Here is a 19,426-nt window from a genome sequence, read left to right on the forward strand (position 1 = left end):
GTTTACAGCACAAAAGTAAAATCTAAGAAGCCAGAGTAAACGGTACGTTTCCGATTTTTTTTTCAAAACCGCCCTTCTTTAGGTTCAACCGTCCTTCTTTAGGTTCCGATGGCATCCACAAACACAGGAAACACTATCATACATATATCCTTCGTCCACCCCCATCCCCATGACATCAAACCATGACATTAAGATCCCTTTGATATTTTGGTTGTGTTGAACCGACGAGCTCAAACACAAGACATACAAAAACGTGCATATTGATCATATTACATAGAAAAGATAATAATCAGTGGAACACCCAATCCATCAGTGTTTCTGATTTAAAACTCACAAAAATTGTGGTTGTCAGCAACACTTCAAGAGACAAGCGGGTCATCAGATCAGGTTCGGAGTGTGTGTTTGTATGTGCGAGGGGGGGGGGGGGGATATTTTATGATGATGATGCATACGAATAGTATGTTCATGCTAGAGTTACCTCTATGACGTGTGTTATAAGTCCTTCTAGACTGGCGGCTTCGATGTGCTGTTTGTCGTTCCACATAACAATTCGACCCAGGGCCATAGACTCAATAAATGAATCCTCTGGGGAATTGACCTGCAGAATGGGATTGTGGGTAACCGTCTCGTGGAACACTGAAAACAGACGTCAGCGGAAAATATAGTATATATATATTCAAGCAATTAATCGGTGTATACGCTCCATACAGTTTAATATCGACAACGTACAACAACCTCAAACTACAACAACAACTACTACTACTTCTATTACAACAAAAACTATAATTTTTATTAATACTACCGGTAATAATACAACTGTTGACATTACAGAGAAAACTACTACTTCCACTTTTACTACCATTACCATAGTCAACGCCAATATAATCACCCCTTTTATTACTTCTTCTTCTTCACCAAAAAAAACAACACCTGACAACAACTAAGTCCTGTTCAATACAAAATGACCAAAGTCACTGGTAAATTCTGCAAAATGGTCCAAATATATTTCGATAAAATACGGTTAATCGAAGCATTCCGCCGTCTGCCTTGTTCAGCAGCTATCAAATGAACATATTATTCAAATACTGGTAGTTTTGACGCAATCATGTTGTTGTTAACATCTTCAAAGGCATTACGGAATCGATACAGACAAGAACGTCGCTTTGAAGCACTTTGCAGGTGTCAAATATGGTCTTGAAATACCGAATGTGCTTGTTCAGGTCTGAAGGACAAACGTTGGAACTCACTTCACAACCATTGTTATCACGGCTGTTTCCAAGAAATGTTCTGCGACTAATAACTGTGACCCAAGAGGCCCACAATTGATCATGGTTGCTTCCATGTTGACATACATGTTTGCTTTGGCTGTTTCAAAGACATGTTTTGAAGGATCGTCCAATTGACCCATAATTTATAATGGCTAGAATCGAGCTATATTGTCTTCTTGGCGGAAGAAATGGCAACGAAGGAAATAACGAAACCACTTATAATCTGAAGGATTTTTACTTTTAATGATCGTTACGTTCATTGAATGTAACAACGTATTAACATATTGATAAAATATACCAAGCAGCTGAAGAAATAAACACGTGTTCAGTAGTGTTATCGGGAGAAGTCATTGACATGAATCTTATATTAACTTTAATTGCGTTTGAAAATCGTTAACAGACGGTCAAACATTAGTATAAGTTAACTTTACAGCCATTTGGTGGGTCACCTTTTTCACCTGTGCCTATTATATCTGCCTAAAAGCATTTATTTCTGTTTTGAATAAGTTATTTATACAACGCGTTTTAATTACTGACCAATACATTTGTTCAGAACAAATTATTGAGTCGTGTTCTAAGAAAACTGGGCATAATGCATGTACGTAATGTGTCGTCCCAGATTAGCCTGTGTAGTTTGCTAATCACGGACGACACTTTCCGCTTTTATGACATTTTTCGTTAAAATGAAGTCTCTTTTTAGCATACAATCCAATTTAAGCGGAAAGTGTCATCCCTGATTAGCCTGTGTGGACTGCACAGGCTAATCTGGGATGACACTTAACGCACATGCTTAAAGCCCAGTTTTCTCAGAACGCGACTCTATTGTTCTTGTTCTCCTTTTCTTCTTGTTCGCCGCTTCACTTGGAGTCCGGAGGCATGGATGAAATGGGCGGTCTTTTGTAAAGCCACAATCTGTCCGTACGGCTTGTTTCGGGCGACAAATTAAGGAAATTTAATGACATGGATCAATTATCTTTTTGGACGGAAATCATTTCGCATACAAACAAATGTTTATTTTTTGCACCAAGTAACCCGGGTAAGGAAATTATTTCTAAACGAGAACGCACAAAAATGCAACATTCGCAAAGTGCCTAAATCAGCTGAGTATTTCATATCGTATGGTCGATATGCCGACAACGATATTTTCTTGTTGATAACCGATCTTGTCTTTTACAGTACCGGCGTTATTACCAGCCGGTTTCCGGTAACAAGTTGCAAAATCAACTCAGACGTCTTTAATTACGGGGAAACAGACGGTCTTTACGTAAGAAACGTCGATAAATAAGATAGTTAATACAAATTGCTCGAGCAAGGTTTTGCTAAATGGCTATTCAACACGACAGCATATTTGATTTCAAACCAAAATAGCTCCCCGAAGAGCGTGCGAGATGAAGATCTGATTTCGCATGACGTCATAAAAAATAAAGTATACGAGTATAGTGACATTGGCTGCACATTTGTAATAATAAAACCCGGCACGAAAGTCTAATGCGGACTTACTGACAGAAAAAATGCTTTGACCTGCATAAGCACAATTTATGACGCCCATGTCAAGGAAAATAAAGTATATGAGTATAGTGACATCGGCTGCAAATTTGTAATAATAAAACCCGGCACGAAAGTCTTATGCGGACTTACTGACAGAAAAATGCTTTAACCTGAATGTGCACTATTAATGACGTCCATGTGAGTGCTGGAAAGCAAGCATAGTTCACGAGATAACTATTTCAAGTACTACGGCGACTACTTTTTTGATAAAACTGCTACTATTGCTGCTGAAGATACTACTGCTACTGCAGTAGAAACTTCTTCTTTTTTATTATACTACTACTACTCTTACAACTACTACTAGTTCTACTACTACTTATATTTCTTCTACTACAAATATTACCACTAGTTCTTCTCTTGCTACCAATTCTGCCAGCACGACAATCACAACCACCTCATCGCATATACTATTACTACTTTTGTGAATAGGTGCTTTATACCAACTAAACATAGTAATTCGGTCAAATAATAAACACTGTTTTTGCTGGAATATAATGATTTATTGTGTGTTTCCTTTTGTTTCTTACGGACGATCATTATTTATGTCTTTATCGAAAACAACACAAGTTTTTGGTCCCAAAGGAAATCATAAATAAAAGAGAGACACGCAAAAGAAATTTTTAAAGAAACATTAGCGCAGTTAATCATTTGAATGTCTGCAAACATTGACCCTCTGAGGATAAAGGAGAAATCTGAAATAGCCAATTGAACGTTTTTTAAATATTAGAATAGTTCGCATTTAAGAATATTTTAGTATGATACATATGAGATTTAACTGTAAAATACTTCTAAATGCGTGTAAACAGATGGACAGATATTTCGGAATTAAAGGGGCCGTCCAACAGATAAAGCATCGTATCGACGCGTTTCGATATTTTGGGAAACTACGAGGATTGCTTATATAGCTAAACAATACGTTCGCTTTCAATATGCGCCGGATGGTCCAGTGGTGTAGGCGGGAGGCTTTTTACTTCAGGACTCCAGGGGTCAGTGGTTCGAGCCCTGATGAGGGTTACTTTTTTCCTTTTTAAAAAATTGTATTCTTGTTTTTTATTGGACATTTTTAGTTCAAATGTTTAAATTTATCAATAAAAAGCATTTAAAGCATTTAATGACAAGCTTCAATATATGCCAAAATCTGTTGGACGGCCCCTTTAAGATAGATGGACAGACGGACAAACCAACGGACGAACGACGGAGAGACAATCAAGATAAATGAATCTTTGCGAGCGTACTTAACGAGCGTTTAAGAATCTTTCTTTTTCTAAATAAAAGCATTTGTAGCATGGAGCTTTGTAGAATCGCAATGTAAAAAAACCCCATAAATTCCGCATTTGAGATAAGTAGGATTGCACTCTTAAAAGACTGATGTGACAATCAAATTCTCTTCAAATCCCGATATAATTAATCACATGTTTTGAAAAGTTTGTATTGATTTAATAGCCGGTATTTGGTCTCCATCCCAATGACAAAAAGTATATTTCTTCTCTAATCAGGTCGTTAAATTCCCATTTGATAGGATAACTTTAAGATATGTGGCAAATGTTTTAAAATAAAAATTATTGAAGGTGTTAAGCGCATTTTACTGATTTTCATTAGAACATTTAATTTGATTTGATCAATTAACATGTTATAGAATTGCCCAAACTAAGGTTAATTTAGTCTTTAATTCCCACTTTCACGGGTAAAGGTCATATTATGGACAAGGTTAAGAAATCATTCAGGTTTTATATCTTTTTATTTGATGAGCTTTATTCAAACCCCGTTTTTAGCGAATACAACAATTTTCACTTCAAATTGCAACACAATGACCAAATTCTTCACATAAACACATACGAAATTATATTTGCGAATACCAAGAGCCGTAAGAACTTCAAATATTCATTTTCAACCGCTGGATCCTCGCCTACACAAAATGAGATTTATCATTAGAGTCGTGTCCTGAGAAAACTGGGCATAATGCATGTGCGTAAAGTGTCATCCCAGTTTAGCCGATGCAGTTCGCACAGGCTAATCAGGGAAGACACTTTCCGCTTTAATGACATTTTTCGTTTCAATGAAGTCTCTTCTTAGCACAAATCAATTTAGGCGGAAAGTGTCGTCACTGATTAACCTGTGCGGACTGCACAGGCTAATCTGGGACGACACTTTATGCACATGCATTATTCCAGTTTTTTCAGAAACGAGCCTTGCTCTCGGAAAACGGATTTTAATGCATGTGCGTAAAGTGTCGTCCTAGGTAATCATGTTCATCCTGCACCGGCTTATCAGGGACGACACTTTTCGCCATAACTGGATTTCCGTGTGGAGGAGACGTCCTTTAAATTAAAAAGCTGAAAGTGTCGTCCCAGATTGAGGCTCAACTCTTACATTAATTCTAATTCGAGTTTTCAGACTTTTAAATATTACTATTCAAAATTGAGATCATCTTATCCACAAACTGAGCTTTAAGATTAAAATTCTTACTTTTAGGGTCAAAGAGGTCCACGCGGCCGCCCAATTTGTTCAGGTGTCCGAGGTAGACGAGAATGCGCGCGGCGTGGTACTTGACGTAGCGCGCGTACTTGGTGGTGTGGTTCGTGTAGTACCACTCATCCGACGGAAGGAGGAGCTGCATGAGCATGTCGGCGATGTCGGCGTCGGTGAGCGCCTGGTGGTGGGCGGGATTGAGTGCCACCGAGGAGAGGCTTTGCAGTAAGAGACAGAGCAGTTGCTGGAATATATGGAACTTAAGTTTACTTGATTAATTAATATTGTAACAATTTTTAATATAATTTAACTTTATGTTCAAAATAATATATACCATTTGTTTGTCTTCTTACCGTAAGCGGATCCTATTGAATCGTAGGTGCTTATTGGATGTTTTTTTTTATACAGCGTCAACAATTTAACCAAAATCTTACTTACACAGACATTAAGAACTTCAAAACATATAATTATTGTGTGGAGATTGAAATTGCATTAGAACAATTTATTAAACTTTAATTACATTTACACAGTCTTATTCTCTGTTTAACAACAATAACTTTAAATGAGTTTTTGTGGTTTAACCAGCAGAACATTTGGCTTCATTTTTCAATTGCTGCGCAGCTGAACGAAAGAGTTGTTAATTAACAGACACAAACTACACGGCCATTAATCACGCGCGCCACCTCTTTTTTGGGATGCATTAATAAATGAGCCAATGCAACTTCCGAGGTGGCGCTCGGGCCCGGATGTTTTGAAATTTAACGGATAATTTTACAGGGTGATTTGGTTATATACATTGTATGTTTGTCAACACATTTCGCAATATTTAAAAAATGTAGTGCGATTCAGCAATTATAATTTCATATAAAAATGTACAGAAACATACAATCACAACCCATTTGGAAACGTGAGGACCTTTATACGTTGTGACATGGTAGAATTCGTAAAAGCAAATCGATGTAATTTTTGTATCAAATAACAATACATACTTTCTTAGGTCCACCACCCACAACGATTTATTATATGTTGCATTTAAAACGAATTACGGAAAGCGTACTTTTTCCTTTTGTGCGAGAAATATATGGAACCTTATTCCAAAAAATAAAAGACAAGCACCTACAATTATTTCCTCTAAACGGCACCTTAAAAATCATTTGCTTTAAACGCAAAACTTTTTTTGATATTGTGGGTTGTATGGATTAAAATACCGCCTTTGGGTATTTTATTCTTCTTCTTTTTGCTTTGTGATTGTCTGTTGTTATGAAATAATGAAATAACCATTATTATTATTATTATTATTATTATTATTATTATAATTATTATAATTATTATAATTATTATTATTATTATTATTATTATTATTATTATTATTATTATTATTTTTATTGTTATTTTATTACTATTATTTTATGTTATTAATATTATTTGTATAAGTATTATTATTTTCATTATATGATGCTTTTGTAATTATTTTAAGGCTGATTGCAGTATGCTAGACATTGTTGAGTTATATTTACATATACTGTGTTTTTGAAGACCACATTGTAAAAAAGATGCTATTTCTTAATGTGTTATCTTCGTGAAATAAAGTTATTATTATTATTATTATTATCATTATTATTATTATTATTATTATTATTATTATTATTATTATTATTATTATTATCATTATTTTTATTATTATTATTATTATTATTATTATAAGTATTATTATTATGTCTTTTGCCTGTGTGACGAGCAAATTCCCTGCCGATTAAATCGCTTATTACATAAAACGATTGCGTTGAACCTGTACAAGTTAACGCTTGCACACAAAACATCGGCTTCTAGCCGATCTAATAGATAATTTTGCATTTTTCGAAAAGAGATGGAGCCAATGCCAAGGAGATGGCGCTCAGATTAGGAGGTGGCGCTCAGATTAGGAGGTGGCGCCAATGCACATTTATAGCTATTTTAAAGTGAAATATTTTATGTTATGGTTTCTATAGTCGCGTGCGTTTTTATTAGAAAAAAAGTAGTTTTCTAATAATGTATTGATGGATATAAACGTTCGTCTTTGTAAGATAACAACATTTTGCATGTATTATACAAAAATGCTAACGGAAAAAGACCTAGCTATCTTCATGTTTTTGGAGTTGATGGTGGGAAAACCAACATAAATGAGCCTAAATAAGATTCGTTGACCTTGGCCTTTTAGTAAATTAAGCATATGGATTAACGGCCACAAATCATAGTTTCAATAAAAAGTGTAATCTTATACTTATTTCGTGAATTATCATACTGCTTACAAATATTTATGTCGATGAATGATCTTGATAATGTTGTGAACATTAAGTTATTGGTTTGATTGAGTATTACACATTTTTGGTATACATCGTACAACATGTTTTATTCATGTTGATGACTTCTTAATTGAGTTGATTACTTATATATTAAAAAAATACATCATATTTATTATAAATTGTGTTTATATTCTGTAAAGATTTGGGCCTTCGTATGTACGTTGAAAAATAAATGTATAACAACAAATAACATTATCTATCAAATTTACGTCATGTGATAATGTCATTGCGATACGACTGTTAATTGTCCTGCATTGGCGCCACCTCCTATCATTAGCGCCACCTCATAAGCATTGGCTCCATCTCTTTTGGAAAAATGCAAAATTATCTACTGCGTCGGCAAGAAGCCAATATTTTGTGCATGCAGCTTCTAATGTATGTTGTACGCAATCGTTTGATGCCGTTAGCGATTTAATTGGGTGGACATTTTCTCGTCACACAGGAAAAAATCATCGAAATGCTTTTTAAAACTCCACCATGACACAACTTGTAAAGGTTCTAACGTTTTCAAATGGGTTTAGAGTGTACGTGTCTGTACATTTTTTGAAGAATCAATCTTCGCTAAATCGCACTATATTACCCGATTTTAAAAACAATGCGAATTATGTTGAAAAAACATATAAAACCTAATCATCCTGTAAAATTGTCCATGAAATTTAAAAACATCCAGACATGAGCGCCACCTCGGAAGTTGCATTGGCTCATTAATAAATGCATCGCAAAAAAGAGGTGGCGCGCGTGATTAACGGCCGTGAACTATACTGAGGAAATTTCGAATTGCGAATATAATCCGAAAAATACTTTTGAAATAGAAATTTGACCAGTGTTTACAATTGTGAGCGCAGGTGTTAGGACTCCTTTTTGTTGTTTATCTATAATGTTTCACATAAGTTTGTTGTGTTACTTTGGAAATATTATCGGATACATCATGTTAGAATGCAATCTAATAATTTTGTTTAGCAAAATATATATGTGAATACTGCCTCTTTTGTTGAGAAACGTTTATGCATAAGGTTGCGTAGGCGTTGTGGATATGTTGTCCGCCTAGCGACATAGAGGTCGTTGGTTCGATCACCAGTGTGGCAGCGTCCTTTTAGAAAATGATACCATGTTGATTTATCAAGGAAACGCACAAAAAGTTTGTCAATAAGCCTAAGGCTTTCGATGCAACCGAGCGAAAATACATAGATTTAAACTACAAATTCAACTAAACGCCTAAGCAACTTACCGGGTCATGATTTGGGTCCAGCGCCTCCACCAGCGTCTTGGCGTGCCCGTCGTTCACGAGTTTGTGTCGGACACCGGCGCCATGGCACATGACGACAAGAATCCGCGCACTCAGGATCTGCAAGCAGTGGTGCGTGCACTGCCGGATGCGCGTGCTCGGCGTGCACTTTTGGCGCGTGCCGATGATGCGCTTGTGCATAGTGATGTTATTATGAAGGATACTGAGTATATTACTAGGATCGCATGACGTCAGAATTTCCAGTGGCGTTCGAAGCACCTGCGTGCAGTTCGATGCGTTGCTCCCTTTGGAGTCCTCGCGCTCACGCTCGTCACTGGTTACGTGTCGCTCGTGGATCTCGCCCTTAGAGTGCGCCTCGTGACTCATCCGGCGTTCTCGTTTGGAGAGCGAGAAGTGACGGTTGAGCGCGGCGTTCTCATCCGACGCGGCCTGACTCGACTTCCGCTTAGGACTAGCGTTCCGGTAGAGATCTGTGTTTGAGACGTGCTCAGAGTTTTTGGATAAGCCGCTCACTTCGTAGTTCTTGTACACGATACACAAATCAATAATCCGGTTAATTGTGCACAATGATGTAAAATGTAAACTCTGTTTGCCTTTCAATAGCTCGAAGCTTATGTTTAGCAATTTTGAGAGATCGTAAAAGATGTCGAGTCGCTCGTCCGCAAGTTTCGTGTCCTTCAATTGCTCGTAAATCGTCTTTGAAAAAAATAAACAACAAATAAATTATATGAGAGTGTTACAGTGTTGAACTGATACGTCTGATATCGCCGACATGCCTGATATGTAAATAAGATTGTGTGCTGTTCTGTTCTGATACGCCATTGTCAAATCTCATCCGATCTGCGAATATTTACTATTCTATATAATTACTATTTGCATGCACGTTATTTCATTGAATGACGTACGCATTGGTAAAGTTGTTAATGAAAATGTTTAAAGTATTTCTATATATAACACTCAGAAAATATAATTCTTGAGAAATACTTTTTTACTTTCCACAATCCCTCAATAACGAAAAGCTTTGAGTAAGAAGATTGGGATGTATGACAGGATCGAACCCTCAACCAGAGCATCAACCCAGGGCGTTACCACCGATTAAGTGCTGATTAGACAGACATTCGAGTAATCCTAAATTCAAGAACTAATAAACGCAACTCCTGACTGGAGACTGGAGGAATGGCGCTAAACACGAAGTTAAAAATATATAAAGCACCAAATACAAGTTATGTATTGCCGTTGTGTATGAGTAATTTCAGCTGTACGTATAATCGTTATTATATAACTACAATATATCATATATTATATTATATATGTTTTATACATGCATTATATTTTATCACACAATTCAATAATCAAGTGATATTATACATAGATAATGATACTACACGAAACAATAATGTGCACTATCACAAGCTGAAACACGTACTTGTTATACTCAGCTCGATAACTTTGGAATCTAAATCTCGAATCTGATTCGTATGTTCAAGCAACACTGACTTCTTTCATAACCATATGTTAGTTTAGTTCACTTGATTATTGTTAATATGGTGTGTAATTTAAAAATATATCTAACGAGTCAGTTTGGTTTGTAGTCTAAAATCAGTTGGAATTTTAAAATTGCAGCCAATGCCGGATTCGAAATTCGGAACAATTCAAAAAAGTTTTGTCTATATCAATACTTGATGCATTTAGCATTTTGCGCAGTGTAATAACTTCGACACACTGCAAACGTAGGCAAACGCGTTCCTCAATTTGTATTAATTATACTAAATTCCACTATGACGGTAACATTAAACTTGCGTATGATAAGTCGCAATAACATACATTTATAGAACGACAACACCACGGCGTGTAACCCCTCTGAATTGATGTTTGAATTTAAGAAAGCAATGGCTAATTAGGAACTACCAATACGAACAACAAAAAACACTTCGTTATATGTATGGGTAACTGCATACTTCTCCGTTTTATGTTGCTATTTATGTATTAATTTTTTAGGACCATCAATACTGAAATACAATAATTTATTTGCTTTTTCAATGGTATTTTAAACGACTTCTATTGATAATTGATATTGATGTCCAAAAATAATAAACACACAGCGTTTTAAATAAATTAAATCGAACTTAGTTTTTTGTATATCAGAGGCTTTTCGTTCAATCTTGAACGCAGGTCTATACACCATCAACAGATGCTTAACCCATTTATGCCTAGGTTCTAGAAAAAAGGCCTTGGCAAACAGCGTAGACCCAGATGAGACGCGACATGATGCGGGGTCTCATCAGGGTCTGCGCTGTTTGCTTAAAGGAATTTCTGTAAGAAATATTCTAAATATAGAAATAAATTTACTCGACATCCCTAATTTGCAAATAAATTGATCCAATTTAGAAGGATGGGAGAGTCCACTAGACTTAAATGGGTTAAATACTGCAATCTGTTTACATGAAAACGCGTAGTGCCAAGGGGGAGATCGTGGGAAACTGACATACGTTTGTTAAAATTACTATTGCCATTATGTGTAGGAGAACGCATAATGCCCCATGGAAGATCGTTGGGAAACTGACATACGTTTGTTAAAATTGCTATTGCCATTATATGTAAGAGAACGCACAATTCCCCATGGAGATCGTGGGGAAACTGACATACGTTTGTTAAAATTACTATTGCCATTATGTGAAGGAGAACGCGTGGTGCCCCAGGGAAGATCATGGGGAAACTGACATACGTATGTTAAAATTACTATTGACATTATGTGTAGGAGAACGCGTGGTGCCCCAGGGAAGATCGTGGGGAAACTGACATACATTTGTTAAAATTACTATTGCAATTATATGTAGGAGAACGCACAATGCCCCAAGGAGATCGTGGGGAAACTGACATACGTTTGTTAAAATTACTATTGCCATTATGTGTATGAGAACGCGTGGTGCCCCAGGGAAGATCGTGGGGAAACTGACATACATTTGTTAAAATTACTATTGCAATTATATGTAGGAGAACGCACAATGCCCCAGGGGAGATCGTTGGGAAACTGACATACGTTTGTTAAAATTACTATTGCCATTAAATGTAGGAGAACGCACAATTCCCCGTGGAGATCGTGGGGGAAACTGACATACGTTTGTTAAAATTCCTATTGCCATTATGTGTAGGAGAACGCATAATGCCCCAGGGAAAATCGTTGGGAAACTGACATACGTTTGTTAAAATTACTATTGCCATTATATGTAGGAGAACGCACAATTCCCTATGGAGATCATGGGGAAACTGACATACGTTTGTTAAAATTACTATTGCCATTATGTGTAGGAGAACGCGTGGTGCCCCAGGGAAGTTCGTGGGGAAACTGACATACGTATGTTAAAATTACTATTGACATTATATGAAGAAGAACGCGGGGTGCCCCCAAGGGGAGATCGTTAGGTAAACTGACATACGTTTGTTAAATTACTATTGCCATTATATGTAGGAGAACGCACAATACCCCAGGGGAGATCGTGGGGAAACTGACCTACGTTTGTTTAAATTACTATTGCCATTATATGTAGGAGAACGCGGAGTGCCCAAGGGAAGATTGTGGGGTAACTGACATACGTTTGTTAAAATTACTATTGCCATTATGTGTAGGAGAACGCATAATGCCCCAGGGAAAATCGTTGGGAAACTGACATACGTTTGTTAAAATTACTATTGCCATTATATGTAGGAGAACGCACAATTCCCTATGGAGATCGTGGGGAAACTGACATACGTTTGTTAAAATTACTATTGCCATTATGTGTAGTAGAACGCGTGGTGCCCCAGTGAAGATCGTGGGGAAACTGACATACGTATGTTAAAATTACTATTGACATTATATGAAGAAGAACGCGGGGTGCCCCCAAGGGGAGATCGTTGGGTAAACTGACATACGTTTGTTAAATTACTATTGCCATTATATGTAGGAGAACGCACAATACCCCAGGGGAGATCGTGGGGAAACTGACCTACGTTTGTTAAAATTACTATTGCCATTATATGTAGGAGAACGCGTGGTGCCCCAGGGAAGATCGTGGGGAAACTGACATACGTATGTTAAAATTACTATTGACATTATATGAAGAAGAACGCGGGGTGCCCCCAAGGGGAGATCGTTGGGTAAACTGACATACGTTTGTTAAATTACTATTGCCATTATGTGTAGGAAAACGCATAGTATTCGAGGGAAGATCGTGGGGAAACTGACATACGTTTGTTAAAATTACTATTGCCATTATATGTAGGAGAACGCACAATTCCCTATAGAGATCGTGGGGAAACTGACATACGTTTGTTAAAATTACTATTGCCATTATATGTAGGAGAACGCGTGGTGCCCAAGGGAAGATCGTGGGGAAACTGACGTACGTATGTTAAAATTACTATTGACATTATATGAAGAAGAACGCGGGGTGCCCCCAAGGGGAGATCGTTGGGTAAACTGACATACGTTTGTTAAATTACTATTGCCATTATGTGTAGGAAAACGCATAGTATTCGAGGGAAGATCGTGGGGAAACTGACATACGTTTGTTAAAATTACTATTGCCATTATATGTAGAAGAACGCATAGTACCCGAGGGAAGATCGTGGGGAAACTGGCATACGTTTATTAAAATTACTATTGCCATTATGTGTAGAAGAACGCATAGTACCCGAGGGAAGATCGTGGGGAAACTGACATACGTTTGTTAAAATTACTATTGCCATTATGTGTAGGAGAACGCATAGTACCCGAGGGAAGATCGTGGGGAAACTGACATACGTTTGTTAAAATTACTATTGCCATTATATGTTGCAGAACGCACAGTGCCCAAGGGGAGATCGTGGGGAAACTAACATACGTTTGTTAAATTACTATTGCCATTATATGTAGCAGAACGCACAGTGTCCAAGGGGAGATCGTAAGGGAAACTGACATACGTTTGTTAAAATTACTATTGCCAATATATGTAGGAGAACGCACAATACCCCAGAGGAGATCGTGGGGAAACTGACATACGTTTGTTAAAGTTACTATTGCCAGTATATGTAGGAGAATGCGTAGTGCCCCAGGGGAGATCGTGGGGAAACTGACATACGTTTGTTAAAATTACTATTGCCATTATATGTAGGAGAACGCTCAATGTCCCATGGTGATATCGTGGGGAAACTGACATACGTTTGCTTAAATTACAATTGCCAGTATGTGTTACTTTAAATGTCGTATATGCTGTGCGTCATTATATTTAGCAGTTTTATTCCCTGTAATCTTCCAATCTACATCACCACTAGCATGTACGTGATACGTTATAATTGCACAATATATAAGTACCAGAATATCTCGTTTGAATAACACGTTTTGACTCAGTCTGAACGTGTATTGAAGCAGTTTAGATTATTGTTTGTTTCCAGTAAAACCTCCAAACTTACGGTTTATGGTTCGATAAAGTATGTTGTTGGTTATAACTAGTGTCTTTGAAGTAAAAAGGACAACTAACATTTCAACTGGTTACAAATTTCTGTGCTTTCCATAAAAATCTTTTTATCTTCTTTGCTGTTTGGTTTGCTGGCCGATTGTTTTTAAACAAACCCAAAATGGTCTTATACCTTGGCATATAAGCGAAAATAGCGATAGTCCATTTTAAATGTTCTATTTGTATGGAACAAATTATACATTATTGTTATATATGTTGTCAATATGACTGTCCTTTCTAGTTGTTTTTTTTGCACCACTGTGTCTCAATTTTACATTCCGTGTTTCTACCAGACTCTAAAGCCCAACTTCAGTCTTATAACGTGTCATAGCTTCACTTATTGTCGGGACGCAACTCGCTGAAAAATCTCATGTACTATAAAAAAGCAAAGTTCGTTTCAACAAAAAACCCATTTAAACGCAATTTATTATGTAGCGTCATGCTGAGTTTGATTTCGTAGTATAACACGTTGTAATAATTCAAGTGGGCACAGGCAAACTATTTAAATAACGCCCTCCATACTCGCCTGATATGTATATAGGTGGCCGTACCGTAATGGGTATTGTGTCTGCCTAGCGATGTCAAGGGTTCGACCTCCATTCTTTTAGCGTTCTTTAGATATCCCTAATAGAAATGAATAACTGGTTCTACCCAGGAAACGGACTCGAAAGTGTTTCAATAAGCGTTAGTCTTTCTATGCAATCGAACTAATATTAATAGGTTTAAACTTTTCACCTGCAGTATGGTGTTGAAGAGCTGGCTGATGGCGTGTTCCACCGCGGGTGCTTCCGCCTGGTCCGTGAGCGCTTGGATGAGCTTCATGTAGCTGCCGAGGCCCTCCACTAGCGAGGAGACGCACTCGGAGTTGGCGGCCAGCTTTATTAGCGCCTTCAGCGACTTCTCCGTCTCCTCCTGCGACGAACGATCTGCAAACGATAAGTCAACAATAAGTGAGTTTTGAACGATCAGTCAACAATAAGTAAGTTATAGTCAAGATTATCGAGCGATCTTAAAACGATCAGTCAACAATAAGTGAGTTTACTGTCAACAAAGTGGGTTTTACAGACAGCAATACGCGTTTTACAGTAAAAAATACGTGAGATTTACAGTAATGCGTATCGATCGATCTTTGAAAGATCAGTCAACAAAACGTTTTACAGTCAATCGTTTCGATAGATCTTTGAACAATCAGTCAACAATAATTGAGTTTTACAATTAAGCGTATGGGAATGGGTACAAAAGAGATCAATCTTTGAACGCGTGCAGTCAAGCGTGCGGAAAATGGTTCTAGAGACGATCGATCTTCGAACGATTAGTCAACTATAAGTGAGTTTTACTGCCAAGCGTGTGGAAAAGGGTAACAAAAGGGATAAATCTATAGTAAACGTACCAGAAAACGGCTCTCAAACGATCAAACTATCAGTAAGGATGTCAGTAAAATGATAGCGAAATAAAACTTTAAGGGATCAGTAAGGATATAAGTCAAACGATAAGTTTGTTTGGTAAGTCAGTCTATCGGAAAAAAGCACGCTATGGTTTTAGTCAACATACCAGTAAAGCGATCAGTTAGAATAGCAGTAAAACTATTAGTAAAATTATCAGTAAAACTATCAAGGAATTCCGATAAGTCAAGGAAAGAGCGAAACGATCAGTCAAACGATAAATGATAAAGCTGAGCGATTTGGAAAAGCGATTAGTCTCTGCATGGCGCAGCTCAAGATTATTGTGTGGTTGCAACATTGTTGCAGACGACAGTTATACGGGAATGTTTACTGAACACATTATTTATTGACCGCTCCTTATATGGGCAGATGACCGGCCAATTCTCGGAAAAGAAGCCTTACACGCTGTGAATGATTTAAGAGACCTATGTACAAATTCCGGACAACAGTCTCAAAGAATAATTGTTCAAAATGCTTCAGTGACCTTGATTTGCGCCGTACATGGCATCGCAAAACAAGAATGATGTCAACGTCATTTCCGGTCGAGGACGCGTTGTTATTCGACAGACAGGGATTGAACGAAAGGCCAATTTTGTACGGCATTTATAGTGTTGCCAACTTAATAACAGCAGATTAGTTAACGTTCTAGGAATTTTATGGAAATCGTATTATGTACGGTAGCTAAAAGGCCAGAGGATTGAGACATGCGTTTGGTATAACGCCCATTGTCAATTAAAGGGGCATTTTCATTTTTAAAAGTAGTTAAAAACCAACTTGTAGTTAGTGAAATTTTAATGCAACCAATTGAAACTTTAGACTTTGAATGATGAAAAATTGGATATGGGTGCATTGTGTGTGCTCTCAATAAACATGACAGTCACTAATAAATCGTATATATAATATACTCTGTAAGATACGTTATACATTATATCATTTCAAATTAAAACTACATATTGACAACTATCCAATGATATATTATTCATTTGAGTGAAGGAATTATTTATTATTATAACCATGATAAGTTTTTCCGTATGGCTTTGCCTTTTAATGAATAATTTATCATAAAAGTTATATTAAATATATATAAAATAAACAAGATCAAGGATATTTTCCTGTCATGTATAGTGTATTTGTAAGACAAACATATTCTTCCAATATATTGCTGTCATTACATCAGTCTATTAGTATCTCATTTACAGTGTAATAATTTGCAGTCCATGTGTGGAGAGAATGGTATATATTTTGGTAAAAGGAATTGTACTGTTTTTTTAACGTATCTTACAAAAATATATCGTGCATTGCAGAAAGCACTTTTTAGAACAAAACATATCAATGAATGACTGGCATGCCTTTCTCTAGTAATAAAATCGTTTTAAAAGTCTAAACAAAACCACTTGCTGAAATAACTGCAAAAAAAACATGAAATTGTTAACGTATCTTACATTTAACCATATATAGTGTAAACTAAACTTCTTTTTAAAGATGTTTGCTAGTTTAAGCTGAAAACAATATTTTGATATATACATCATGCATTATGAGTTTAAAATCATCCCATGTAAGCCATGCTGGATTGATATTTTGACATTTTATTTCACTACAAAATTAACGTTATCTTACAGTGTGAATTTGTCTTAGAGAACAAATTCGTGCCTAGTCTGTTGCTCAATATCAGTTTAAACTATTAATTAGTCAATGTTTTATTATTGCAGTGGCTATATCTATAAAATTTCATTAATACAAATATAAAGTCTACATTGTCAATAAAAAAGAGACATTATGCAAATTGATACAAGTGCTTATTAACAAATCGCTTTAGTTCATTGTTCATTCTGTAAAAGAATCAAGTTAGATCATTATCAATCTCTGTATGCCAGAAGTCTAACATTATAAGTAGCGTATTGGTAGTCATATACCGGTATAATCAAGTAAGATCACAATGAATTTTAAATAAATGTGATGGATATAAAAGTCGTATGAAATCTAACAGTATGAGCACTCGTTGTCAAGTTCTTCATTTTAATTATATTTTTTGTGTGATTATTTGTATCATCTTAACTGTATACAGCGCCAAGAAAAGATCATGCACTAACCAAGTGACAGCTATTAGATAAGGTAAATAAAAAACAGACAGCGATCTGCATTAATGTTATTATTATACGTTTATTAGTCTACATTCTCCATGAAACACAGATTGTGCAATTTATTGTAAACATACTGTTTTATGCCAATTGCGAATTTCATGAAGGTATCTAGGTCATCTACTACTGTAACATGTCCAATTATTAAATTTATCATGTGCGTGCACAGGTCATTCACATTCAAAATATTTCCCTATCACTGTATTCTTTCTGATACACCCATGGTGGAGTTTGGATAGAAATGTAAGATACGTTAGCAAAATTGTAAGATACGTTAAATACAATATCAAAACCACAAGGCCTAATGGAGTATTAGTAATGTCAAACTATATACTAACTTATATTGTAATGTAATTTTGACCCTTATTATATCATCCAAGCACGCATTTACTGACAGAATAAAATTAATCCCATAAATATTGTGCCCTAAACATAACATAGAGCGTGTAATATACGTTAACTTTATGTAAGATACGTTAAGCCAGTTTGTTACGTTTTATGCACGAAACAGCACATCTATTCATGAACAATACCTTTAAATATTAAGATTAAAGTATAATATCATGTAAAACACGAAACAAATTATTCTACATATATACCGGTAACTTATCCCAGCAATAACGTATTAAATTAACCACGGGTCCAAAATCAAACTTTATATCAAGTTATAATGAACATGCCTACAAAACTATGGTATTAATTAACCCAAGAACATGGCTCTGTCGAGTCTATCTAATGTTAGTTTTGCTCGTGTGTGGTTTAAATAATCTAAATATAGTATTTTGACAAATAGGAAACTGATTACATAAAAGCATATTAACGTATCTTACATAACGTATCTTATCAGCATTTTTAGTTTTTTATTACCATAATAATGTTTGTGGTTCGAATTACAATAAATGTACTATATTACTATTATAAACATTATACTATGACCACTGCCAATGTCAATTACATATAATTCAAACTATTTTTACATTATTTCATGCCAACAATGTGTTACCAAATTTTGTTAACGTATCTTACCGCAGTTTATGGGACACTCATTAAATATGTTATGTGAGCATAAAGAGCATGATTTCAGTGTTATTTGCATACTTTAATGTTTTCCAGTTATGTTTCCTTCAGTTCACAAACAAAAACCCTTTCAAAATCACCAGTTAATAATATTTTGTGTCCCTACCACTTTATCACCAACGCCCGGGACATTAGAAATATTACATTTTATAGGTATATGTCGTCAAATATCAACTTAAAATGACTTTTTAATTCGGTTAAAAGTGCTGTGTTCGGGTACCAGCCTTCGTTGTCTGTCGAAAACAGCTTCAAAAATCAGCACATTTAGTATCAATTAAAATATAGGCACGGGACAATTAAAATATGAAAATGTCCCTTTAATTGACAATTTGCGATAAGAGACGTTAAATGAAATGTAACCAATTGAAGCTGTATATATGAGCCGTGCTCTGTGAAAAGGAGGTTTAATGCATGTGCGTAAT

The 19,426-nt window shown here is 36.0% G+C and overlaps 1 protein-coding gene across 1 annotated transcript in view; it reads right to left on the minus strand.

Moving 5' to 3' along the window:
• Positions 1-19,426, minus strand: part of LOC127841745 (1-phosphatidylinositol 4,5-bisphosphate phosphodiesterase epsilon-1-like) — a 95,839-nt gene that overhangs the window by 71,504 nt on the left and 4,909 nt on the right. Inside the window, exons 2-5 of the mRNA XM_052370800.1 lie at positions 15,083-15,273; positions 8,856-9,569; positions 5,283-5,529; positions 479-636 (exon numbers count right to left, since the gene is read on the minus strand). Of these exons, the coding sequence (XP_052226760.1) occupies positions 479-636; positions 5,283-5,529; positions 8,856-9,569; positions 15,083-15,273 (1,310 nt within the window). The remainder of the gene's footprint in view (positions 1-478; positions 637-5,282; positions 5,530-8,855; positions 9,570-15,082; positions 15,274-19,426) is intronic.

The sequence above is a fragment of the Dreissena polymorpha genome, chromosome 8 (genome assembly GCF_020536995.1).
Source record: "Dreissena polymorpha isolate Duluth1 chromosome 8, UMN_Dpol_1.0, whole genome shotgun sequence".
Lineage (NCBI taxonomy): Eukaryota > Metazoa > Mollusca > Bivalvia > Myida > Dreissenidae > Dreissena > Dreissena polymorpha.